The 27,363-nt window shown below is 41.5% G+C and overlaps 1 protein-coding gene across 1 annotated transcript in view; it reads left to right on the forward strand.

Annotated features, from left to right (window-relative positions):
* Window positions 1-340: 340 nt before the first annotated feature.
* The window catches only part of LOC308393685 (E3 SUMO-protein ligase ZBED1-like), a gene marked incomplete at its 3' end in the record, with an annotated part of 49,623 nt that continues 22,600 nt past the window's right edge, over window positions 341-27,363 (forward strand). The window contains exons 1-2 of the mRNA XM_080877644.1: window positions 341-1,547; window positions 1,712-1,993. Of these exons, the coding sequence (XP_080733770.1) occupies window positions 481-1,547; window positions 1,712-1,993 (1,349 nt within the window). The 5' untranslated portion in view covers window positions 341-480. The remainder of the gene's footprint in view (window positions 1,548-1,711; window positions 1,994-27,363) is intronic.

The following is a 27,363-nucleotide window of genomic DNA, read 5'->3' on the forward strand; positions in this document are numbered from 1 at the left end:
GGAGAAATGATTTCATTCAATTAGATAATTCTCCCCCTCTTCCTCTCCCGCTCGTTCTCTTGTTCTCTGGAATGAGTCATTTGTGATATAATAGCCACATAATGGCTTAAAAGCAGGTTCGGCAGGAAAAAGACAGATGTAGGGTGAATAAAATGTGAAATGGTGAGGTAAAAGAGGCTCAGGAGTTGGCACAGACAAGCTGTATATACCGCCATCAAGAAAGGAATATATAGAAACTAGTGCTGTCAAAATTATCGCGTTAATTGTTAAGATCAACGCGAAATGTTTAATGCATTAAAAAATTTAACGCTGATTTTGTTTTTTTATTAATTTCCTGTAATCTAAGACCTTTAAATTCATGAGCACCTCTGGAGGAGGGGGCAACAGTGTGCTATGCTGGCGTTTGGCCTGACAGAAATGATTAGAAGAAGAAGTGACACCATGCTACTATCTAGCTAACACTAGCTAACACACGCAAGCATGGACGAGGGCGGACTTTTGGGTGGAAAGTTTCTCTTTAAGAAGTTGCCTGATGGCTTGTTGGACAAAACGAGAGTAAGATGCACAATTTGCAAAGCTGAATTCAAGTACCACAGAAGCAGTTCATCACTGGCGTATCACCTGAGAGCAAAACACCCAACTGAATCCACCTCTACGGGACCTCGCCAGTCTACGCTTCAGGAGTATGGTGCTTGTGGACGAATAACAAAAAATGTGAGAGAAAAGGTAACCAATTCCTTGGTTGTTTGGATAGCTAAAAACTGCCGACCAGTTAGCATAGTAGAAGATGATGGACTGAGAGAAGTCATTCGTGCTGCATCAGGAGATGAGTGTTACAATCTGCCCTCGAGAGGAACCATTGTGTCGAGACTGCACACTTTGTATGGGGACCAGAGGGCTCAGCAGTCCAGCAAGCTTGTGCAAGTAAGGAATGTCGCTCTCACCGGAGACCACTGGACTTCGGTGAACAACGATAATTACTTGGGGGTCATGGCGCATTTTATTGATAACGACTGGACTATGCAATCGTTTGCACTAACAGTGAGTAAAACTGAAGAGAGACACTATGCTGAGGCGTGTGCTGACCATTTTCTGAATGTTGCAAACGAATGGAAAATCAAGGACAAGGTAACCACGCTTGGCACCGACAGTGCTCGTAACATGGTTGCAGCCGCCAGACTACTTCCATTTGAACACATGCCCTGCATGGCCCACATTCTGCAAAGAACGGTCACAGTTTCTCTTAATGACAGCGCATTTGAAAGGGCTCTGGCCAAATGTCGCAAGATTGTTGGACATTTTAAGCATAGTCCAGCAAACGCTCAGGAATTAAAGGCACAGCAAGCTGCACATGGACATCAAACAGAATCGCTTGTTCAGGACGTTCCAACAAGATGGAACTCCACCCTAGAGATGATCAAGCGGATCCAGAGAAACAAATTTGGGCTGACCACCATCCTGACTCAACAAAACAGCAAGGTGACTATGTTGACTGACCAGGAGCTTGACAGACTGCAAAAGCTGGAGGAACTACTGGAACCTTGCAGGTAAATACATTTTGTTTCTCATCATTGTGTGTCTATCTTTGCATTCTAGCTTTGTTTTCAAGTATGTTCTCCACCTCCACCTCTCTGTGTATTTTCATATGTAGTTTTTATGTTTGTCTCTGTGTGATTAATAGAAAAATACAGACTTGATCTTTCTATTGCAGATATGTTACCGAACTGCTGGGAGGAGAGCGGTATGTCTCTTGTTCCATGGTGTTGCCAGCCTTGTGTCATTTGTTCAGGATTATGGAGCCCTCAGATGATGACCCAGTCTACGTTTTGAGGTTTAAGAAGATTTTTACCACAGACCTAGCTCAGCGGAGGGACAGCAGCAATCTCACATGGCTGAAGATCGCTACTGCCCTTGATCCCAGGTTTAAAGATCTTAAATGCCTTTCCAAAGATGAAAGAAGAGAGGTGTGGGCATCAGTACATGACCTTCTGATGTCAGAGATGGATGCACACCAACCATCTGCTCAGACAACAGAGGAACCCTCACCAAAGAAGAGCAAGATGTCCATCTGCTTGCTGGGTTCTCCTGATTCAGATACAGAGGAAGAGGAAGATGCTATAGACTAGAGATGGACCGATCCGATATTACGTATCGGTATCGGTCCGATACTGACCTAAATTACTGGATCGGATATCGGAGAAAAATAAAAAATGTAATCCGATCCATTAAATATCACGAAAGCACCTCACAAAACTTGCAACACGCCGTAACTCACCTCAGAACGTTAGCACGTCAGAGCAGTATGCATCACGTGATAGAGCGGCTGTGGCATGCGGGACCTGTCGGTGGTCTGGATAGCATTTGGAGCTTTGCTAGCAACCCGGCATTTCATCTCCGACAAAGTTATCCCGAGAGAAGTAAAGCAAGTGTGTAAGTCCATCTCTGAATGTAAAGCATTCCTGCGTTAAGCTTAACAAGCGATATATGGAGCGACTGCCTCTCCTGCTGCTACTTCAATCATGAAACTGCTTAACGATCAGCTGATCGGCTTTTCTGTCGCGAGTCCGTCTCTCTAGTTTGTTTTTGGCCCACTTTGCACCAGAAAGAGGAAACCAGCGGCTGAACAACAGCAGCACGTTTAAGCTTGATCAGCTGTTGTTAGAATTTATTTAATATTACTTTCTACTCCAGGATCTTTTTCTACGTAGCTGACGGCTGGTAACTGTGCAGGGGCGGATCTAGCAAAGTTTAGCCAGGGGGGCCGATAGGGCATTAACAGGGAAAAGGGGGCACAAAGACATACTTTTCTTTCTTATTCTCATTTAAAATGTCTAGCTTTTAATAAATAATTATCTGACACCCAAAGTTTTAATTTGATGTAAAATGAATAGAAGTCAATTACTGTATATAGTAACTATTAAGTCTAATATATATACCCTAGTAAGCTATAGTACTTTTTCCCTTTGGGAAGGTACCATCTGTGCAGTCTGCAATTTTGTTGAAGAAAGATGTTGAATCTATTTAATATTTCTTGAAAAATAATTGATTTCTGTGCATTTTTTTTCACACTGCATCAAATTAAGGTTGATTACGTCGATTAAGCATCATGAGGTGGAGCGTGAGGGGTGGTTCCCTATTTTTTATTTTTTTATTTTTGTTGTTGCTGGGAGTTGGAACCCTATTAGTTAGGTTGCTTAATATTTACGCTAAGTACTCTTTAAAATACCAGAATAGGGAGGATGGTGTAGGTTTAAGTTTATTAGATTGATCAGTATTGCTGAACTATGAAATATTTTTTTTTGCATACAGGTATAACAGAATAGCTTTAGTGTAGTTGTTGTTTTAAACTTGAGTATGAACTTATACAAAATGCAGCAAGATATTTAAAAAACAGTTTTGTTGATTAAAAAACACTATATCGGATTCATATCGGTATCGGCAGATATCCAAATTTATGATATTGGTATCGGTATCGGACATAAAAAAGTGGTATCGTGCCATCTCTACTATAGACTGCTGTCTGAATCTGTACAAAGCAGAGCCCAAAATTGACATAGGAGAGTGTCCACTACAGTGGTGGTTAAAGAGAGAAGGAGCACATGCCAGGCTGGCACCTATTGCACGCAAGTACCTGTCAACCCCTGCAACCACAGTGCCTTGTGAGAGATTATTCTCACTCTCAGGTCACATCATTCAAAAGAAGCGTGCTTCTTTGTCATCAGACAATGTAAACAGAATAGTCTGCCTCAGTAACTGGCTGAGTGCAAAGAAGGACTAATCCAGATTGCTCCTTTGAAGTGAAAAATGTTCAACATTCTGGGTTTTCAGCTGTGTCTTTTTGTGTTTTAAATACTGAGTTTTGTGCACCCTTTATTGTTATGATATTCACTTTAACCTGTAGGCCTGGGTTCAGTCACTGTTGATGGCCTTAAAGGTTTTTTGTAAGTTTTCACTGTGTTAAAGATTGATGAAAACTATTAAAATTCTCTTTGAATTTCAGCATACATTCTTTGTGTTTATTCTGCATTTACTTCATTGTGTTGCATAAATGTCTGTTACAATCTTAAAATATAAAGAATAAAAAAAATGTAATTGGAGCCAGGCTATTAATAAAGTAATTGAGATTAATCGCAATTAATAACAGAAAATTGTGAGATTAGTTAGTTAATTTTTTTTTAATCTATTGACAGCACTAATAGAAACATATAGAAACCACACACACGTATATAAATACTGTATACACACACCTTTGGCTCCATTTGCTGTCCATTAACAGTGTGTGGTGCCAAGCGATTGCATCTTCTCCGATGCTATCTGTTATCGAAGTACACGCGTCCTTCAGGCGTCCATCGTGCTATCGCTCCTCTCATCTCTCCTCTATCTATCTTGCCATCCCTCTCCCGTACTTCCTCACCTTGCTTTCTGCTTGTCATCTATTTGTTTCTTCTCGCTCTGCTATAACTTATTTTCCACTTTTGATGGCCTTTTCTTTAGCGCTTCCCTTCTCCGTAACACTTTGCTTTTGATGTTCAGACCAACAGTCTGTGTTTATATTACACAGATGACTTTAGGTACACTATATAGACGGCACAGGTTTAAAGATATGTGTGATAGGAAAATACTGAGTTGTCACTGATGGTCCATTCAAGGACCACTATAGATGCCACAGAGCAAGGACACTCAAAATTCACAGAAACAGGAGTTTCGTGTCCTGAATGTGATCACATGGTTATGGTAAATGGACTGGTTCTTATATATAGCGCTTCTACTCTACCTGAATACTTTCATGAATACAACATGTTTCATTCACCCATTCACACAAGGACTTTTTTCTGTGCTTCCTCCAACTTGGGGTGGAAAGAAACCTAAGTCAGTTCTTCTAGAAGCAACTCTTGGCAAAAGGATATTCTGGGTTAACAAGACCAGATCCCAATCTAACTTAATAGGAAGAGAACAATAACTGAAAATATATAAATTATAAGAATGACCATCGGGTTCTTGGTCACCACACTGACTAAAGCCCAATCCATTTATGGATGATGGAGAATGCATCTCCATCTCAGTGCTAAATGCTACAGAAACATTTCTGTACCCAGCTCTGTGTCTTGATACAGTCTCTGTCTCTGAGGTCTACAGACAATTTCCTGGACTCCCTGTGTTGGTTTGTCCTCAACTATAAGACCGTATATAGACAGGTGCTTGTTTTTCCACAGGTGCCACAGGTGGATAAAGCTGTAGAAACAGATGAACAGACAGGTGATCAGTGGAAACAGGAAGCATCGGAGTTCAATTTTAAAGTGAAAAATAAAAAATTGAATCTTAGATGGAATAAAGCTGTAACATGACAAAATGTGGAACAAGTGAAGTGCTGTGAGTACTTCCTTTGTAAGGCTGTAATACCTGTTAACACTGAATGCAACACTGTTGTTAAAACCTGTACAGACTCAAAGTACAAAAGTTGTGTCGCTGTCCACAAATGTGTACCTGTGTACAGTGGTGAAACATTGAAAATGTCAGCAGCAGATATGTGTGCATATTTAATCTATATTGTTTTTGACTGACTTGTTTTTTGTCACTTTCTTGCGTTTCTCCTTTTTCCCTCCATGTTTAATCTTTTTCAATGAGTGACTAGACGAAATACTACAGGTAGCTGTAACAAAACAGGGAGATACAGGCCGATATGTACTGTGTGCCTGGAGAGATGCTGCACGTCTATGCGATGCAGGGACAGTGAAGCAGTCGCATGTGCTGCATGTTCTCTGAGAGGTTCATGAATGCCATCCTGATGTAACCAAACCATTGCCTCGAAGGTCCCGGTGTTTTCTTATTCTCCTCATTTTTTTCTCATCATTTTGTATTTATAAAAGAACCTTGATCCACAGCTGAACTGGTTATTTTTCAGTTCTTAATTTTTCTTGTTATAGTGTTACCGATAAACCTCAGAGTGAAAGGAGAAATAGTGCTTTATTTAAATCCATACCGTCAAACAGAAACACTCATCCTTTGCATAAAGAGATCTTTTTTTCTACTTCTACAACTACATTATGGTGCTCGCTGGAACAACAGAATTGCATTTAATTGTTTCTGTTTGAACTTTGCTCCTCGGAGAATCGTAGATTTGTGAAACACGCAACCAAACTCGTGCACTGGCTTGTCCCTCGACTGACTTCAACCAGCGCTGATGCGTGACACACAAGCACGGCTGCACGTGCACACTGAATTCTATTTCTAATCAATTTCTGCATTGTTCTTCAAGTGGTCTCTTCAGGTAAAAGACTGAATTGGACAATCGCTTCCATCAAGGATTTCTGCCGAGTACTGTACTACGCAGAGAAAAGAGGGAAAGGGAGGAGGAGGAGGGGATGGTTATGGTGGAAGACAAATTCTTTCTCTGCCTCTTCTGCATCCCAGTTTGTCCTCACTGTCTTTCTCACCTTTGCTCTCACACACACGCACATACATAAATGCACACATATACCGCTCCTCCAGGAGGCAATCAAGCTCTTGTGAAGGGCTTTGAGTAGTTCATGCGAACGTCGCGCTCTGAGTGGTTACTTGAGTCATCAGGTCCGTCTTAGCTGCCACCCTCATCTTGCCCCCAATCATCCTCCATTACCTGATTATGCGTGTAGAGACTTGTGAGGGTGCTCCTTTGTACCACGCGTGTTTCTGTGTTTTCTTCCAAACAACAATCTTTACATCCGCTCTTCCTGCACTTCTTACTTGTGTCCGTGTTTGCGTGCTTGTCCACATGAATAATACATGTTTGCATGTGAATATCACAGACGCAAATGTGTGTGTGTGTATGTGTTTTTGTGTGTGTGTGTGTGTGTTATAAGAGCATCCTCAGAAAACAGGCAGGGGCCACGGGGTGACGGAGGAAATGAGGGGCAGAGAGAGAGAGGGGGAGAGATTAAGGAGGTGACGGGTGAGATGGTTGATGGGAGGGAAGGAGCGGGCTGAGGAGGGGAGGGAGAGCCAGGAGGAGACCAGGGGTGAAGAAGGGGCGTGAAAGGAGAGAGGGGGAGAGTGAGGAGGAGAGAGCTCTTGAGGGGCAGAGGGTGGTAATTACTTAGGCTCCTTCTCTGTCTGTCTCTTTGTAAGTTTTGTGAGTTCTGAGTCGAAATGTGGCACAATTCCCCGGTGAAGAAGAAAAACGATGGCTTTCTGGTGATTATTGCTTTAAGACAATTTCATGAATCCAAAAGATTTTTAGCAAATGAAGGCAAAATACATCGTCGAGTTCAACAAGAAGCCACAGTGTGCTTGGAGAATAGAAACGTTACACATCTTAGACAGATGCTGTCCAGTACCACTAATGTGTCCAAGGGGCAATGTCAAAGAATCAAGAAAGATTCAGTAGAGGTTTGAAATACAGTCTTGCCACATTTGCATTCCCTGTGAAATGCATATGTGATATTACATCAACGGAGTCCGTGGAGCTCGCCTGCATAGGTTCTGACCTGTCTGATAATGGCTCTTAAAGTGGCACTGAAATTACACCAAAGTCATCCTCCGTTCTTCCCGCATCATTAAAGTGATGTCAGGAGAACGGTGGCACCTGCAATTTCAAGACACACAATCATCAAAATGTGCAATGAGCTATTGCAGCATTTATCTGATCCTTGATCAGTTCGACCTCTGGATAATCGGTGTGGATCAAAGAGCATCGATCTGTATGGGTGATGGAGTGGTGTAAGTGTACCTGTGTTTGTGCTGGGTGAGCTCAACTTTTACTGCTGTAAGTGAGCCGCTGAAGTTATTTGTTAAAGAGCCTCGGTGAAAACGAATGATTGCATCTGGAGATTTCAAGTGTGTGAAGCTTTTGGTGTTTGGCTAACCTGGGAAAAGTTGGTGGTGCAGAGTTTTCATGAGCCAAGAAAACAGAAAATGCTTAACCTATTTAGGGACGGAACTTTGGCCTGTCCTAGTGCAGGGTACACTGTGGACAGGTGGCCAGTCTGTTGCAGGGCTAACACAGAGAGACAACCATTCACACTCACATTCACTCCTTTGGGTAATTTAGAATTACCAGTTAACCTAACCACACTAACTGCATGTCTTTGGACTGTGGGAGGAAGCTGGAGTACCTGAGAAAACCCATGCAAATACAAGGAGAACATTCAAAACAGAAACCATTCAGTTTTTTTTAACAATAATAATAATAATAATAATAATAATAATAATAATAATAATGGATACTTTATTGATCCCCATGGGGAAATTACTTGTTTTTCTCTGCATTTGACCCATTCACTCAGTGAAGCAGTGGGTCCATATTGATTACAAATTTGGTTTTCTATGAATAAACAAAAAACTTTTTATTTTATAATGACAGGTCATCCTGGGACGTAAGCTACCAGACCTCTTCTGTAAGTGTACACATTTATTTCATGGCGACAGATTTTTTTTCTTTTACTAGAGCAGGATTTCTCTGAGATATCCTGTTTACACTGCACTTCTTTTTCTAATACCGATATATCTCAAGTGTGTAGTTTAACTTCTGTACACTGACAGAAAGGCGAAGTTTCACGGTGCTAACAGTGCTAACCACCACACCACTATGCTGCACCAAACAGAAACATTTGTCTTTAATTAAAGTTTAGCCTGGTTTATGTCAGCATTTATTCAGTTTTATAATATATTATAGATGTATCTAAAAACATTACAAAATGTAACCACTACCCCCAGCTCCCCTCTGCTCCTTTCAAGCAAATACCTGTACTTGTCGTATAGGTTGTGTTTTACAAACTTAGGTCCCAAAAAATCTGATTGCAGAGCCATTTCAAGCTGCAGCCAACAGTAATGATGTATTGGCTAACCTATGACCATGCCCTTGTCAAAACACTAGCACTGTACCAGCTGATGGATGGAGGGACAGATAGGTTGATGGAGACAAAAGAAAAGTGGATGGAGAAGAGAGGAAGGCATGATGGATGGAGGTGGTGTTGCAAGCATGAGATGAAGTGATTGATGGAAAGGGAGGGAGATCAGAAGGAAACAGCGGGTGATGGGGCAAAGACAATGCCGGGGGGGGGGTACTGTATGGCTTTTAAGATGTGTGTGACGTGAAAAAGGACTGTGTGTGTGTGTGTGTGTGTGTGTGTGTGTGTGTGTGTGTGTGTGTGTGTGTGTGTGTGTGTGTGAATGTTTAAGGGTGAAGAAGGTGCTGGACATGTCTTTTATTTGACGATAAATCACTCTCTGATCCACAGCAGGAGCAACAAAAACTCCTCTCATCTGTCTCTATCCCATCTTTCCTGCTCTGCTCCTCTTTCTCCTTTACTCGGCAGGATCCTGCACTTTGACAAAGGCCTAAAAAATGAAGTCAAGAGGTGGCACAGCCTCCGACTGAAGGAGCATCTTGCACAATGGCGGGGGAGGCCGGCTTGTTGGAGGATACCAGCTTTTTCTTTTCCATCTCATGCAGTTCTCTCTGTCATGCAGCCGGCACGTTAGACATGTATATAAATTAACTCTTAGAGCAAACATAACATGTCAAATATAAGCATATACAGTGTTTTTTCCATATATGAATCGGAAAATTCAGGCTTTAAACTTCCAAGATTTTCTTAATGCACTCTGCGTTTGATTCATTCACTTGTTTACACAAGTAAACAACAACGAAAAGCCATTTCTTTCTCGCCCACATGAATAAATAGAGGAACTTGTCTCAGCAGACGTGTAAGCTGTTTGGTGAACTTGAGGCAAGTGTACTTACCTCCCCTTCATTTCTTTTCCATTGGTCCTCTGTGTCACCTCCCAAGTGACCATCTCTAAACAATGATCCATCCTGAGCATCTCCAAGAAACACACTCCATCCTGAGAGCCCCCCTCGCTCTTCCTGTCTTTCTCCTTCACTCTCAAGCTTCCTGTTCTTTTCTCCCTGGTTCTTGTTCTCATCCATCTTCCCCCTCCTCTCCCCGGTTTATCCAAACCCTCTTCATAAACTCTCTTGTTTCTCAGTTTGACAGTCATTGTCGCATCCTCAGCGGTCTCCCAGGAGTATTCAATTTCAGCACATGTGCTTATGTTTGCTCTGCAGGGACATTCTTTGTAGCATAAAGAGTGTCACCTTCTAAGAAGAACAGCAATCAAACAACGTTTCGCTCTTCTTCCACCCTCATCCCTCTCTTTTTTTGTTCTCCTGTTTCCAGAGGATTAACCCATTTATTTGTTCTTCTTGTCCTCAGGGACATTTACTTGTTCCCTCTTTTATCATCTCCTTCATGTCCTTCCTTTCTCCTGTCTTCGCAGCTGTTGTGTGATTGTTTTTTTCCAGATCAATGTTAGCATTACACATGTATCAGCTCTTTTACAGTGTTTACTGTTTGAAAAAACATGTTAGCAACATTGGAGCTCCGTGTGCAAAACAAGTTTTTACTTCCGATATATATTGGTGCTATTGTGTAGAATCTGAAATACCGTGCAATACCTACTGTGTAAATTATTATTTTTTAATTTGCCACAACACCAGGCTGATAAAATACATTTTAAGGTTATGTTTGCTATATATGGTATCTTTGCTATATTGTTTATTTTTGCATTTGTTCTATTTGAATATGAAAACAGATACAAAGACTCAGGTAACATTTTACAATAAGGGGCCAGAAGACTTGCTTAGGTACTAAGAAATGAGTGCGAAATCAACAATAACTTAACACTAGTTTCATTAGTAAATATTTTATATCTTCCAATTCAGGACTCTATAGAAGACAAAACTATCATTTGAAAATTTGAAAATCACTGGAATCATATCGGTAACTAAGTGGATAAAGATTCAATTTTCAATAAAGTTTTATTTATATAGCGGCAAATCACGCCAACAGTTGCCTCAAAATGCTTTATATTATAAGGCAGAGACTCTACAATAGTAGGGAGAAAACCCCAACAATCAAATGAACCCCTATGAGCAAGCACTTGGTGACAGTGGGAAGGAAAAACTCCATTTTAACAGGAAGAAACCTCCAGTGAAACCAGGCATGAGTTGATGATTAAAATAAACTTATAATGGTCCACTTTCGTCATGATAAACTCTTATCCAAAGTCTCCAAAACCCAGAGTAACGTTAAAGTGTATGCAGACCCCGGCCCAGCAGCCAGAGCCTGACATTCAACAAGGAACAAAGGCAGCGATGAGCAGTCAGGCTTGCAACATTGTAGCATTAGACTGTAAAATCACTGTGGTGATTCTGTTGAAGTCTGTGAAGCAGGTTTTACACTGTAAACTGGTTTTTGGTGTCAGGTTTCTGCTTGGGCGACCGTGGCTCAGGGGGTTGGGAAGCGTATCTTTAACCGGAAGGTCACCGGTTCGATCCCCGAGCTCTCTGTCCTGGTCGTTGTGTCCTTGGGCAAGACACTTTACCCTACTGGTGTTGGCCAGAGGGGCCGATGGCGCGATATGGCAGCCTCGCTTCTGTCAGTCTGCCCCAGGGCAGCTGTGGCTACAACCGTAGCTTGCCTCCACCAGTGTGTGAATGCGAGAGTGAATGAATAGTGGCATTGTAAAGCGCTTTGGGTGCCTTGAAAAGTGCTATATAAATCCAATCCATTATTACACTAAAGGATGATTTTCTTTACGTCGCCAATCAGACAGAGGTTTGTGTCAGTGTGTGGCACTGCAGCCTAAGTTACACAAGCAGTGCAACAAATTACATTCTCTGGGGAGTAATTACATACTGTGATGCAGTTTTTAAAAACATGTTTAATGTGACATTTCAAAAAAATAATAGCCTACGTCATTTTGGGGTTGGAGGGGACTGTATATAAAAGGAGAACAAGGCTACTTAGACCTAACCCAGTGGTTTTGGAAGCCTCAAGGTGAACATTTGGACATTTGGAGCTCTTGTGTTCATATGGCTGTGAGACCTAATAATAAAGGGTGACCACTCAGCTCAGAGGAAAGAAAATAGTTTATTGGGGTCAAAGGTGAAGTTAAAGACACATTTACATTAGCCCCTTTAAGTAAAGGGAAGCTCTTGCCGGTGGTGGTTGTGATACCTCTGGATCAATGATTCCAGCGTGTAATTATGTCAAGAAAAAAAAGAAAAATAAAGAAAGAATTTTTCAATTTCTGTGTCTTTACAAAATTGCTTTATTAGGAAACATGCCCTGTTTTAGACTAGAATAGCAATGGAAAATATAGAGAAAGGTAATTTAAGTTACAGCACAAATGAACAGGATCTCTATTTCCCACTGGAACACTGCTAAGCAATTTTTAAACAATAACATTAACCGTATTTTCCATCCAATTCTGCAAAACACAATAAGAAAGGAAACTCTGCTTCTTTTCTATTTGACTTTCCAAGTCACTTGGAAGGCATTATTCCCCCGTTCTCAAATTCCCACCGAGAATCACATTGTTCAAGCGAGTATAAATAGCAATGAAGAAAAACTAAGTTGGAGACACAAACTTTTTCTTTTTCCTTTAAAGTGATTCCACTCTTTAAAAACCGTCTTCGTCCGTTGAGTCCAAAACCAGGAGCCGGGGAATAAACTTCCACTAATGCTTTTCCATTTTTTTCTTCAAACGGGCCTTCAGTCGCAGTAAAAAGGACTGCTGTCTTGGCTGCCATTGTGCCGTATAGACAGACAGTATGGCACTAAAAAGAGATGTGTCAGAAACCATATGCTCGCTTGAGCACAATGGCCGTCACGGTAGTCGCGCCTATCCTCAAGACAACACAGGGAAAACACACATGCAGACACACACTCAGGTGAAGGTTTGAACACACACATTCCTATCACATCCAAAACTAAAAAAACAAACAAAAAAACATCCTCCAGTGTTCTCAAAAATGGACCCTGATATATGTCAGCTTCACTTCATTTTCTGCCTCACCCTCTCTTATTTCTTCTGTTTTTCTTCCCCTCGCCTGTTTGCCTTCCTCCTCTGTTTCTGTGCCACGCAGTGAAAACAGGACGCGTGTGATAGACCAGGAGGCTCCTTGCAGTCCCTGGGCACCGCCAGTGTGCCTGCATGTGTGTGTGTGTCTCATTACACTCGCGTGTATGTGTCAGCAAGATAGATGGACGCAGCTGTCAACCCAACACTTCCTGTAGCCTCTCAGTCGACCTTGCGCTAACCTGGAAGTATTTCTCAACACCGTGGCCTAAGTCTTCCTGTCTGGAGCCACGCCAGGGCTAAGCAGCTTGCCCTGATTCACGTGTACACGCACACAAACAAATGCAAGGATGTGTCTGCTTTGTGTGCAGACCTTCTGAGAGATGGGAACAAGGAAAACATGCCAAATTCAGATACACACTTTTTTTTTTGTCAGCTTGCAGGCTGCTGTCAGTACAAAACACAATCCAACCTCAACCTTGCAATGACCACCTGACCCTAATTTAACCCTTAAAGGCCCTGACAAGTCACTATCCTGTTAAGGACATTCACGGAAATTTGCAAAGATTAAATCCATTATCGCTGTCACAGAAGCCTCCCTTTCTTCTTTCTGAATAAAAGAGCACCGATAAATGAATAACTAGCTGTATGAATAAAAACAATAAGTGGCAGGACCAGTATGATTGGGCCTCGTGCTAATGCTCAAGTGTGCGTTGCATGCTTATGCAAGCTGGGGGGAGCTTTAATACATCTCAGTGTCAATCTGTGTGGAAGTATGTCTGAGTCCAGGAGCAGGGGTAGAGTACAGAACTCCACTTGAGAGGCCTCGTTGGGCGTCCAGGCCCGGGGCTCGCCTGAAGGCACAGCCCGTCTGGAGGAGCCCTCGGCTGGGCAGCAGCTGAATAAAAGATGGAAGGGAAGTGTCAGGCAGGAAGGCCAGGAGCACTGGGAGGCCCAAACCGAGCTGGTGGAGACAAACAGATGCTGGCTGAGAGAGGAAAGGAAGGACGAAGGAAACAAAGTATGACAGAAGGAAAAAAAGACTGAATGAAAGAAGAGGGGGAAAGAGTACAAAAAAGACTGATCATTCTGTCTCCAGATTATCATCACTCATACCTTCCAGTCTAAAGTTTCATTTACCAACATCCATAGGTAAGGAGAAACATTACAGATATATATGATGAAGACTTTGGCTGCATGCAAGTCTTATTGACTAGGATGGGATGGCGATATAGCTTTCAATACATTTTCGTGTAATAGATCAGAACTTTGCAACCCCAAAATGATGGCCCTTGAGTTCCCAGTCTTCACATGAGAGTCGAAGTCTTAAGTCATACCTTGTTTCTTTATATTTTGCAAGAAAAGTGTGAAATAGTAATATGTTAAAATGTGTTAAAAGTGAAACATACATGGAAATACAGTATAAAAAGACAAAAACTGAGTTTGTACAAAGCTTGGAAGTCAATATTTGGTGTGACCACCTTTATTCTTCAGCACAGTCTGAACTCTCTTAGGCACTATGCTTGTCATCTTTTCTTTAAGTGGTCTTAATAGTTCTCCAGTAGGAATAGTTCTTCAGGCTTCTTGAAGGACATTCAAAGCTCTTCTTTGGATTCTTCTGCTTTTTGTTCTGTTCTCTGTCAACATGATCCCACACTGGTTCAATAATGTTGAGGTCCGGGCTCTGGGGAGGCCAATACATGGCTGATAGTGCTCCATTGTGTCTTTTCTATACAGGTATGATTTTACCACATTGGCAGTGTGTTTGGGATCATTGTCATGCTGAAAAATGGAGCTGTTGACAATCAGATCCTTCCCAGATGGTATTGCATTATGGATCAAACTGATGCTACTTTTCTGTCTTCATAATTTCATCAATTTTGACAAGATCTCCAGCACCACTGGCTGAAATTTAGCTCAAACCATGACAGAGTGGAGGACACTCCTGACCTCCTGGTGATGATTTGAACCCAAGATTTTAAATTTGGATTCATCACACCATCACACCTGTTGGACTAATTTTCACTCCAGTTCTCATGTAACTTTTAAAGCTCAAATGATTCATAGCTCGGTGTTAAATGGTTTAACAAAGAAAATGATTTCTCTGAAAATGGTCAAGTACAACGAATGGACCGGAGTGAAAAAGCCACCAAAGAAAACCTGTGAAAGACCTTCAGAAAGCCTGGAGAATTTTTGCTCAAGAGCACTTCATAAAGGAAAAAAGACAAGAAAGTCTGGCTGCTTGGACGCCAAATATAAAGAAAGAGGCTGTGGGTCAAGACTTTTACACAGTACTGTACATTCATGAACAAAAAAAGAAAAATTGATTATGTGATAAAAAAAAAGAAGCTTTTTTCTCCACATTTCCTGAACCTGTAAGCCAGTTCCAATGCTACATCAATACTCTGTTATCAAAACTAAATGTGACTTTTATTTAATGAAAATAATTGTACTTAACTAATAAGTTAATTTATTCAATGTCAATATGTACCTAAATAATGAGTTCATACTTAAAACACACTTTTCTAATTAATTTGAGCACTTTATCAGAAAAACATTCAGAAAAGTGCCTTTTTTTGATTTTTCCTAACATTTGCACACACTCACACTACGATCGGGGCAACTTCAGGTTCAGTATCTTGCCCAAGGACAGACTAAAGGAGCAAGGGATGGAACCAGCAACCTTTCGATTAGTAGACCTGTCCCCCACATATGTTTATGTACACGATAAAATAATGTCTGCTCATCACCCAGTATCCATTTTACATCCTTAACTCCGGCCTCACACCTCTTTCACTATCTGTCGTGTAAATCATAGTCGCAACTGTGCAATAATGAGTTGAGTGTGTGGGCAGGGGTGAACACTGTGTATGTGCGCTGTGTGTTTATATGTGTTTGTGTGCGTGTGTAGTTTTGCATTTGAATGGACTCTGAAGAGCCCAGTGTATTTCCCTAGCACTCTGCATAAACATAGCTAGTGTTTTTATAAACACCTTTCACACCTCTTCAAGTGTATCAGTGTCCATCCAGGTGTGTATTCAGGGACATTATCGGTGATGAAAATAACAAGGATGTGGGCTGTTTTCACAATCGGAGATGGTAAGATGAATTGTCTTTTGTTTTCATTCCCAGCCGAGGTGAATCTGATACAGGGTAAAAGAAAGGGTGAACCTGAAAACCCCCAAAGAAAAAAATCTTATTGTATGATTAATAAAAAAAAGTTATGATTTCATCAAAATCTAACATTGAGTGATTGTTGACATAGAAAATGTCAAAAAAAAAAATCTCATGGCAAAGACCACAATCAGCAATCTTAAAATTTTCTTAACATTTTCTGACATGTCTACCCTGAGGCACCTCACCCCAAGCCTGCTAGTTGTGGCTGATGATATTTATCTTTAAAAATGCATTGTGATTGTTAGGAGACATGACTCAAACCGGAGTAAGTAATTTACTTTGCTGGGGAGCAGCAGCCAGGTGAACAGGGGGGCTGAACAAGCAGCTACCAACCGTTGGCCTGAATAATTAATCTAACACACAAGTGCCAAAAACTCCAGGTCCTCAAGTGGCCACTTGAGTCTGACACATAGACTCCTGTGTAAAAATATCCAACTTTTCAGTACAAATAAATATGTTTACAGCCCATTATATAAAGTCTGTGTTTCATTTCTGATGAGTGAAAGCCCAACATTTTGTTAGTTTAGCACTAGCATTACTTTGCACTTCCTAATAACGTAGCACTCCACCCTTTTGGTCGCTTTTGTTTCCTAGCTCCAGTTTGCCTGCGATGGTCATAGACAGGCTAACAGATGAGGTCACAGATGTTTGGACACAAAGTTAGAGACAGACAAGGCTGAGATGGTTTGGATGTCGACAGAAACAGGAGGAAAAGAGGAGTTTCAGAGGAGGTTCGTGGATGTAGTGAATAAAGACATGCTGAGGGTTGGTGTGACACAGGAGGATACTAGGAATAGAATGAGATGGACAACAGCACATTTTGACTGCCTTGTTGTCTGCTGCCTATTACTGTGAAGTTGGGAGATGACTAAAGAATGTAAAGGTTTAGCAAGAGGCTAGGAAGAGTGAGAGAGAGGACCTAGCAAAAGCATAGAAGACACCAGAGAAAATGATTTTCGAGAAGATGTGTAAAAGAAAAAATAGGGGAAAGACAGAGGAACAACAGTGTCAGGGGGCTGGGTCTGTGATCCAGCATTTTAAGTTCATTTTGTATGTTTGACATCTGTTATGTTGGAGTTCTTGTGTTATTATTTAGTTAGGGTTTAGTTGAGTTAAGTCTAGTTTATGTTTTATCTACGTCTGCGTTCCCTGTCCTCTGTGTAGTCTGTTTTGTCCTCTGTGTTGAACTTTTAGTTATGCCTGTGCTTGCATCTCCCTTATCTGTTCTCACGTGTCTCTCCTTGCGTCCTCCCCAGTAACACAATCACACAGAGCAAAGAATCAGAAAAAACAGGATAAATAAGGAGAAAATGTAAAATGTAAAAAAACAACAACACACAAAACAAAACAAAACAAGAAGGGCAACACCAGGAGACCCAAAACAGAACGCAACAGAGAGAGAAGGAGCATGTGCTGATTCAGTTATCTCAGCCTCTCAGTGTTAGCTGATAGAATTGAAGTGTTTAGCATTTATGTTAATCATTCACACAGGCACCGGATTATCACTCGGCTCTGCCAAGAGTCCCCTCTCCCCCACCCTCTCCTCTGGCACTACTTTGCTCGTCACCTTTTCCACAGATACACCTGGGGATCTCTCCGTTTGTTTACTTCACCTTATTTCTTGTTTTTTCCGTGCCTTCCCTCAATCTTCCCTATTTTTTTCCAGTCTTTCCTCCACGCTGTCCTTATTTTAAAAACTCTCCCTCTGTCATAATGATTTACACCCTACAAGACACTTCTCTACAAGTCGAACGCAACAGCAAGAGTTTTACATCTGATGGACGCTCGCGCATGCAGGGATTGGCTCAATGCAGGCTAATAATAGACGATTGGCCATCGTGGGTGGTGAGCTGAGGAAAGCGAAGAGTTGAAAAAATGAATATATTAGAGGGGGAGAAAGAGTAAGCTCAGCCGCTGTTTTCAATCCAAGAGGATCCAGTTCAAGCTCTGAGGTTATCTCACTCATCCATAGTGGCCACTGTGCAAATATTTTACCCAAAGATTTCATGGCAACACATAAGGGTGGGGGGTGGGGTGTTAACTGTTTCAGGGAGGCACTTCTGGACCAGCTGGCTCCCGACTCCTTTCAGGGAATTATAGTTTTGCATGTGTGTGTCGTAATTGTTGTTGTTGGTGGCTCTGTTTTAACTACATGTGACTGAAGTCCTGCACATGTTCTGTTCTTATCATTATTCAATCATTAGTGATCAAAATGGTTTCACAAACTTCTATGCATATATTAAAAAGAAGAACCAACAGTGAGTCTCAGTCCCACAGGCCTAGAGACCAGTTGGCAACCACCCTGAGTCTGCTTGGCAAGTGGTAGTTGGAGGTTGCTTCCAGGGACTGTTACAATGATTGCTAAACCCTCATTCACATGAGGCAAGAGACAGTGATCCTCTGACAACCAACAGCTACTGAAGAAAAGTCTGTATTGTGCGACTGGTTGGCAAGTGGTTCTTGGAGGTTGCTGGCAATTGCTAGAGTGAACTCAGTCCCTAAGTATACAGAGCTGCACTGAAAACCTCAATGCAATTGCTTTGAACTGCTAGCAGATTGTCACGGGCACCATTAGCTTGCATGGAAGACAGCAACACGTCTGCAAAGTGCTCAGCAAGCAGGAGAGGAACTGTAAAAAGTGCAATATAAACTAGCTTGCATGGAAGACCAGGTGGCCATAGAAATCAGCCAAAGACATTTTGCTTTTAAAATAAAACAATTAAGAACACTTCTAGCTAAAACCTACTGACTAATGCAGTAACCAGGAGCTGAAAATAGTCTTTAAAAATGCACTGCATAATTCTGCTTTTCAACAATGAAAAACAGCAAAAGCTGATTGTAAATAAGGTTAGCACGTTGTTAAAGCAGGCCATACAAAAGGCGTCAAACGTTTTGTTATATATATATATATATATATATATATATATATATATATATATATATATATATATATATATATATATATATATATATAGTTTTCTACTTTATTTAAAACTGATACTTGCTTGCACTACGATCACATGTAAAAGGGCATATACCAAGTAGCCTTTACTAAATTCTTAGTAAATGTAAAAATTGTAGCAAAGCTTAAACAACAGAAGCGCAAGACTAATCCACTCGAAGAGACTTCCTTCCATCCAGCAAAGTGTTTTAGGCTCAGATTCAGCTTATATTCAAGCAATGATGTGCTATTAAATCCATACATGCAGTATTCATAGAGAAGACAACTGTCAGCAAATGTAGATTGAGGAAAGACGACAGCACGTCTTTCTTCAGTTACAACACTTCCACTGGTAACATAGAGGTATGGTATGGACACACACACACACACACACACACACACACACACACATACACACACACACAGAGGAGGATATATATGCAGACATAAAGGGTATTTATAAATATGTGGATAACAAAGTTGCCTTGTGATTGGAGGGGAATGATTTGTCATGGGATCAGCAGATGCACCACGCGCACTTACAAACACTAATTTTTGCTTATTATTCTTCTTTCATCGCCCTCGGGCTGTTTGTGTCTTCTGCAAGGCAGCATTTCCTTAAACGTCAGCTGTAATAGCTTTGAATGATGTCTGTGCATGCTTGAAACACAAAAAACAAACCTTGACCCATTAGTGTCCATTTGGATTAAACGCGTTTGTCTCCTGCTCTGAGATTTTTGTTTCTCTCAAAGCTCAACCTTCACACGCAAACATATTGGAGACAGACGAGCACTGGCATAGCCAGTGCACATGAGCGCAGACAGCTGACACATATTTATACAGAAATGTATTGAAAAGAATGAAATAAAGGAAAAGTCTATGTGATAATTACTAAGATAGTCTTGCTGAGATGATGGATTATAATTTAAAAGAAGAAAAAGTGTTACTGCAGGAATATTCTCTGGGGAATCCTTGTCCCTACTCTATAGTGTACAGTGAGATCAGCACCATGGACAGCGCTTGTCCTAACTTGTGTCTCTCAGCTTTACATCACTTATGATAAGACTGTATCAAAGCCAGGCCAAGATACCCAAGTTTAAGATTTATGCACCTTACAGCAAAGTGTTTTAAACCTGCTAACCGACCTTTTTTCCTCACTGTATATACACACACTCTTGTAATGTTATGAGGCACTTCACGCTAGTACCTCGTTGGACCCTCTTTTGCTTTTTTAACTGTACTACTCATGAGTACAGTGAACTTGTTGTTATGCTCAAGGAAACAGTTTGAGATTATCTGAACCACAGGGTGCACTGTGGCCATAAAGGGATAATAATAATAATAATAATGGATTGCATTTATATAGCGCTTTTCGGGGCCCTCAAAGCACTGTACAATTCCACTATTCATTCACTCTCACATTCACACACTGGTGGAGGCAAGCTACAGTTGTAGCCACAGCTGCCCTGGGGCAGACTGACAGAAGCAAGGCTGCCATATCGCGCCATCGGCCTCTCTGGCCATCACCACTAGGCGTTAGGTGAAGTGTCTTGCCCAAGGACACAACAACCGAGACTGGCAACCTTCCGGTTACAAGACGAACTGCCAACTCTTTGAGCCACGATCGCCCAATGGACAGTAACAATCCTCAGGTAAGCTGTGATGTTTAAATGACACTCAGTTGGCACTAAAGGGTCAAGAAAATATCCTCCGTGTCTGTTATACGCCATCAACAGCTTGAACTGTTGATACAAAACAGGATGGATCCATGCTTTCATGTTGCTTATGCCAGATTCTGACCCTGCCATCAGCATTTCACAGGAAAAATTAAGAAGTGGCACCTGGTGTGGTCTTCTGCGTGAATGGGTGGATGACTGGATATGTAAAGCGCTTTGGGGTCCTTAGGGACTAGTAAAGCGCTATATAAATACAGGCCATTTACCATTTACCATTCTGCTGCTATAGCATTCAGCATATGTTGTGCATTCAGAGATTCTCTTCTGCATACTTTGGTTGTGATGTGTGGTTATTTGAGCTACTGCTTATTTCCCATCAGCTCAGCTTTTTGAGACCATTCTCTATAAACCCTCACACGAGATACTTGTATGGGAAAATTGCAGTAGATGAGCAGTTTCTGAAACACTCAGAGCAACAACCATACCACGTTCAAAGCCTTTATTCACCATTCTGATGCTCAGTGTGAACTCCCACGGCCCGTCTTGAATATGGCAGAAAATCATGCCTAAATGGATTGAGTTGCTGCTATATGATGTAGGTGATTCGATATTAGGATATTAGGTATATCTAATGTGTGATACAGTCCTGAAGAAATCACAGAAACAGACAAAACACCACTCTAAGTTTCAGCCTTGTTTGCTTTTGGGTCTCATTTTGTTTCTTTTTTCATTCCACAGAATTAAAAAGACACAGAAGTCAAGTTTTTGTGAAAGCTGCCTGGCAACAGCAGAGTCTTAAATTTTTTCCCATCACTTAAATCATTCATCAGTTCCAGTTTTTTCCTCAATTTCCCCAATCCATGAAAGGCTCTAGGTTTAACAAACTATTGGTGAATCCAATACATGTATTTACCAACAGTATTTCACGAAAGAGGCATAAAGCTTTATTCTCTAACTCTTGTTCCTTCTGCCAGAACAGCTATTTTACATTAGGATGTTAAATGTTAAAAGATCAGCTTACAGATACTAAAAGGATTAAGAAATGCAGAATCAGACACAACAGAATGATAAACGGACAAGATTTGCTCTCTTGCCATTAATAACTGCCCTATGGGTCACTTCATCCAAACTTCCTTTACTCTGGCCTGGACCAAGTTCTGATTGAACAATAAAATCTTGGGTCTCCTGTTCATTTGACACAGCTGCCTATAGTTCTGACATCTGGGTAACATCACCACACTGCTCTAAGATCATCACATGGGAAATAAAATAGATGTTTTACATGTAGATAAATAACTGTTTAGCATGTTGGAAAATAAAAGGTGAGCATGCCTGACATGCTTTTGTATCGCGACGCGAAACTCAACTGAGCAGTCGGTCCATTACAATAGAAAGTTTAAGTATGATCAAAGCAGCTGAGACGATTTTTGGGTTCTTTTTTGCCTTTGATTTCCTGTTCTGGTAAACACAAACATGCTGTGACAGTGATGTATTGGCTTTTTCTCTGTGTGCAATATCTACAGTTTTCTCTCTCAGCCTGCTATCTCCCTCTGTCTTGGCATCTTTTCCCTCCCTCCCTCCCCTGTTCCTCCATCTTTCTGCCCACCACCCTATTTCATCTCTCTCTCCCCTCTCCTCAGTCGCCGTATGTCTCTCGCCCTCCTTGCTGATAGTGGCAGACTACAGCAGGGGCCTGGTGCGAGGTCACAGGCAGCCTTCTTGTAGCATATGGACTTGTTTCCTTCCAAGAAAACCCTGGCCAGATGAGACCACACACACACACATGCGCACGCACGCACACACAATAACAAGCAGATTTACAGCACAGAGAATTCTAAGAAATAAATACAAGATAAAAGAAAAAAAAAACCTCCATGCAGACACGACTATGCACTACTTTAAATACACAAACACTGACACACTCGCAGTTTAAGTGTGTGAGATTAAAGAATCTGATCGTGTTTCTCATCTTCTCTTTGACCCGAGGGTTCAATCTACTTGACTTGCCGTAATCTTGGTGTTAAGACACAAATACGCACACACACACACGCACACACACATTCACTGTGCTCAATATTCCAGTAATCCATCGAAGACCGGCTGAAGAAGTGTCCGTAAACACACGCTCACAATTAATCGTGCACATAAGCGGAAATATGGGGTCATCTATTAATCTGACACAGAAATCACTGACTTCTTAAAACATACTGAGCATTTTTGATGCACACGGACACACACAAATGGCACACACACACACATACACGCACCCCAACAGAGCTTTGGCAATCTTAAATACGTCTCGAACATGCACAGAAGTTAAATGGTATCGAATAATCTTTAGCAGGCTTCACTGTGAGGTCTTGGACACACACACATGCTCGACCATATGTAGAATATACACAGATACAGTATAAACACAAACACACACACAGAGCGAGAGAGAGCTGGTAATCTTCCAGCCAGCTGAAGTGTAATCAAGAAGGAGACAGCCATATGTCTGAGGGTGCTGAGCCTTGGCCTCGCTCTCTCGCAGTCTTTCAGTTTTCCTTTTCAGTCTCAGTTTCTCTACTTTTGTTTTTCAACATTCAACTTTTGATCCTTTTTGTTTGCTTACTCTTTTTTCCTATCAGTTTCTGCCACAAATAGTGGAGACAGCACAAGGTCAAGCCACCTCAAACCACTTTAGCTCTGCTTTAGGACTGAATAAATCCAGAATATGGATAGAATATGGTTAAAAACATGAAAGTCAAACTGTATTCATACACTGGGTTAGTACTGTGAGTCATTCAGTCGTGTTATATTTTCAGAAATTCCTTCACTTCCTTCATGCTCTGAGCTGTCCTTTCACTCGTCATCTTTTATGATCTCTGTCATGGATATCATCTGTTTTTCCAATTAAAAGGTGATTTGGTTTGCATTAATGTATGTAGCAGGCTGTCAGTGCCTCTGCACGTGTGCGTGTGTGTGTCTGAGTGTGCATGTGTGTCCTGGTCCCCTGTGTGGGGACAGCTGGTGTGTCAGTGACCCTGGCTACAAGGAAGCCTCATGCTTCTTCTTGTCTTCCTTTCCAGAATTCCCGAGGCCATTTTGGGTCCTCGCAGCCTTCAAGTGCCAGTTCTTGTGACGGCGAGGGTGCTGCTGTGTATGGATTTGGAAATATAAAACATATACATACATAAACCTACGTTTAAATAGTCCCTGATTGTAAAGATTAAGTCCAATTTCTTAAAAGCAAATAGCCAGAATGATTTTCTGCCTTCTCCTTCGTGCTATCCCTCAATCCCATCGTCCATCTCACTTTCTTATCATCTATTCTTTTAGCCTTTTCTTAATCCTCCACCCGCCGCTCCCCTGTCTGATGAAATGACCATATCTAATCCTCTGTTCCCCTTGGGACAGTTGTAACTGTATTAAGACAGCAAATCCGCGTCCTTACAAGTGCTACAGATGTCTTTCTTTATTATCCCCTCTTTCTCTTTCGATCACTCTCTCTCCCTCTGTCTCGTCACATCTTTCTCTTAAACCTTCTAAATCTGCTCTTCATAATCTGAATTTTTTTTTTCCTGAGCTCCAAAAATGGTACACGTATAATCTCACATTATGCTTTTGTGGATTTATTTGTGTGTGTGTGTGTGTGTGTGTGTGTGTGTGTGTGTGTGTGTGTGTGTTTATAATTCCCCACTGTCTAAAGTTTAGCAATGGTGAAAACCCAACGGGCTGCTTTTTTGGATTTTGGAAATTACACACACACATATTACACACACACACACACACACACACACACACACACACACACACACACACACACACACACACACACACACACACACACACACAAACAAAGAGCTCTAGTTTAATCTGATCTTACTAAAGGACCTGCTTCTACTATGCATACTCTTTCTCCAGGTTGGCTTTAGCATATTTGATTCTGGCTTGAAGATGTCTCTTTTTCTGTTTTTTCTGATCTGCCACCTTGCAGTTTATTCCTGACTTGAATGAATTATTCACTCATGTCTTTGCAGTTGCTTTGAGGTCTTTAGACACATCTCTCACTTGTTTTCTTCCCAGAGTCTTTCAACTCTTTTGCTTGTGCCATCAGCCTCAGACTTTCATGTACAGTATGCAAAAAACACTCTGATTTTAACATGATTTTCAGATTAATGATGTGAGTAAAGGATATAATCTGGACATATATCTCAACTTAACAGATATACTAGAATTAAACAGATAATCCGACAACTTTGTCATTGCTTTCACTTCCTTGTCAGAAAAACGATGTTACTATTGACAAAGGAAATGTCCTTGAGAAAGCCCTTTATGGACAAAAACATGATCTGATCTGCTCCAGCAGAGCACACACAGGTTACAGTTAGATATAAATACACATTAGGATTTCAGCTGGCTATTTCTAAGATGTAGGGTGGGTAATCAGGCTTTTCAGATCAATTGGACATCAAACACAGCTCAGTGTGTGAATTTGATCCTGTAAATGCACACGCGTGCACACAGCTGCTGGTCAATCGAAGGCAGAAAAGACGCAAACACAAAAGACCAACAGGTGTCTTCTGTTTGGGTTTTAAGACAGCATTACTAGCTCAGACCTACAGAAATAAACTCCTGTTCACAATAAGACTGTGTGTCTTCCATGCAGAAAGAAAGGTGTAGTCATAGATAATGCAGATAACATATCTATAGTCTATTTTTTATTACTTACCCACTGTGCTGAGGGCATGGCTATTTTAAGGGCGTTTTCACACCTGTAGTTCATTTACGCTGGCCCAAATCGGTTGTGACTTTATAAACTTGTAGCTTTTACCCCTGATTTGGTTTGATTTCACACAGAGAAAAATCAAGGTGAATCTCTACAAACCACACGAAAACTGAGAAAACGGAGAATTAACGTTCATTTCACAGCTAGTTGATAGCCCGTACAGACCTTTGTACATCTATAGTGTCTTCCTGCATTGCGAATATAGAGCATACATGGCTACGGGATGTTTTTTAGCCCATACTTACAACGTACATCTGGAAGTTGGTTCGGATTATGGTCTGCTTATGTTCACAAGATAAACAGAGTGGTCTGGAGTTTGTTCAGGACCGTATCATGACCACCTCCAGCAGTGGGTCTCGGTGTGGTTGTTTTGGTCTGCACCTGAGTGTGATTACTGTGTTCACACCAGGGGCCTGTTCTTCGTACGTCGCTTACTACATCCAAGATCAAATGACACATCCAAGACCAAACTATCGCGCTAACCGTGAGCTCGCTAATCCGGTTCCCCGAACACACCTGCTGTTGACGATTAGTACAGCTGGACGCAGTAATGTGACATCACTGGGTGTCGTAAAAGGGGCTACGCATCGATAGTAGAAACATTGATCGGCAACCCGCTGATTGGTCGGCGAAAATGTCGAAGGGGCGTGCACGGTATTTTCCGGCAGCAGAGCAAGAACTCTTGATTGAGGGATTTCAGGAGTTTCAGAGTTTAATTAAAACGCAAGAGAACACTGCAAAGGCTGCAAAAGCAAGGAGAGAGGGGCTGGCAGAAAGTTGCTGACAAATCAAACTCGTAGGTAATTTAATAATAATAATAATAATGGATTGGGTTTATATAGCGCTTTCCAAGGCACCCAAAGCGCTTTACGATACCACTATTCATTCACTCCCACATTCACACACTGGTGGAGGCAGCTACGGTTGTAGCCAGGCTGCCATATCGCGCCATCGGCCCCTCTGGCCAACACCAGTAGGCGGTAGGGTAGATCTATCATATGACACTATATTGTCCAATATCATATGGCATTATATTATATTATAATATGTTATATTATATCCCCTTTCACATTAGAGCCACAACAGGACCCACAAGAACATGGGAACAAGTAAAAGTGGAATACAGGAGTATTCTACAGAATGGTAATATTTATCTCTTAGATTGCTTTTCGTCTCTTGGCAAGGTAATACTGGCCTGTAATACTCTGTTAGTTTGTTCATAACAGCAACCAAGAAAAGGGCAGAGGAAAAAAAGACAGGTGGTGGTCCTGCACCCCCTCGTCAACAAGTTGGTTAAGTAAATAATACCCTCACGGGAATATCGATATCTCTCAATGAGCACACTGTCGCGCTGAGCTAAAGGATCCTGTCTATCCCGCAATATACGCTGAATTCTGAGGACTCTCCTTATCAATCTTGCACCTTCCGCAATGGGTTGGTCGCGTATACGGACAGGACATGGCTGCGACAGGCTTCCCAAATCCACCTTCGCTTTTATAGCCGTGGTCTCCCATCTTGATTACACGAAGTAATTTACAATTACTACTCTGAAATATGAATTACATCTGTAATAATCACATACATGTAATAGAATGTTAATAGTACATTTCCCTTTTTTAGGAAATGACCTGTATGTATCTGTGTGACATCAATAAAAGGATCAAGTGCTGCATTATCTTTAGTTACATTGATGTTATTTATTTATGGTGAAACAGTGGTGGAATATCGCTGTTGCTTTCGTATAAATGAAGCGGACATACCTGCGTGGCCGCGATCTAATCCTGTTTACATAAAGTAAACCTGCTCCCGAGCAGGTTTACGCTTACGGCTCTGTTGCTATGACAGCAAGTCCCGGATGAGCTTCGGGGAACCGAACGATCCAGGATCACGCGAAATCGTCAACAATCTAATCCAGCTAACTTACTTAGCGAGGTACGAAGAACAGGCCCCTGCAC

The sequence above is a fragment of the Rhamphochromis sp. 'chilingali' genome (assembly GCF_963969265.1).
Source record: "Rhamphochromis sp. 'chilingali' genome assembly, chromosome: 3".
Taxonomy (NCBI): Eukaryota; Metazoa; Chordata; class Actinopteri; order Cichliformes; family Cichlidae; genus Rhamphochromis; species Rhamphochromis sp. 'chilingali'.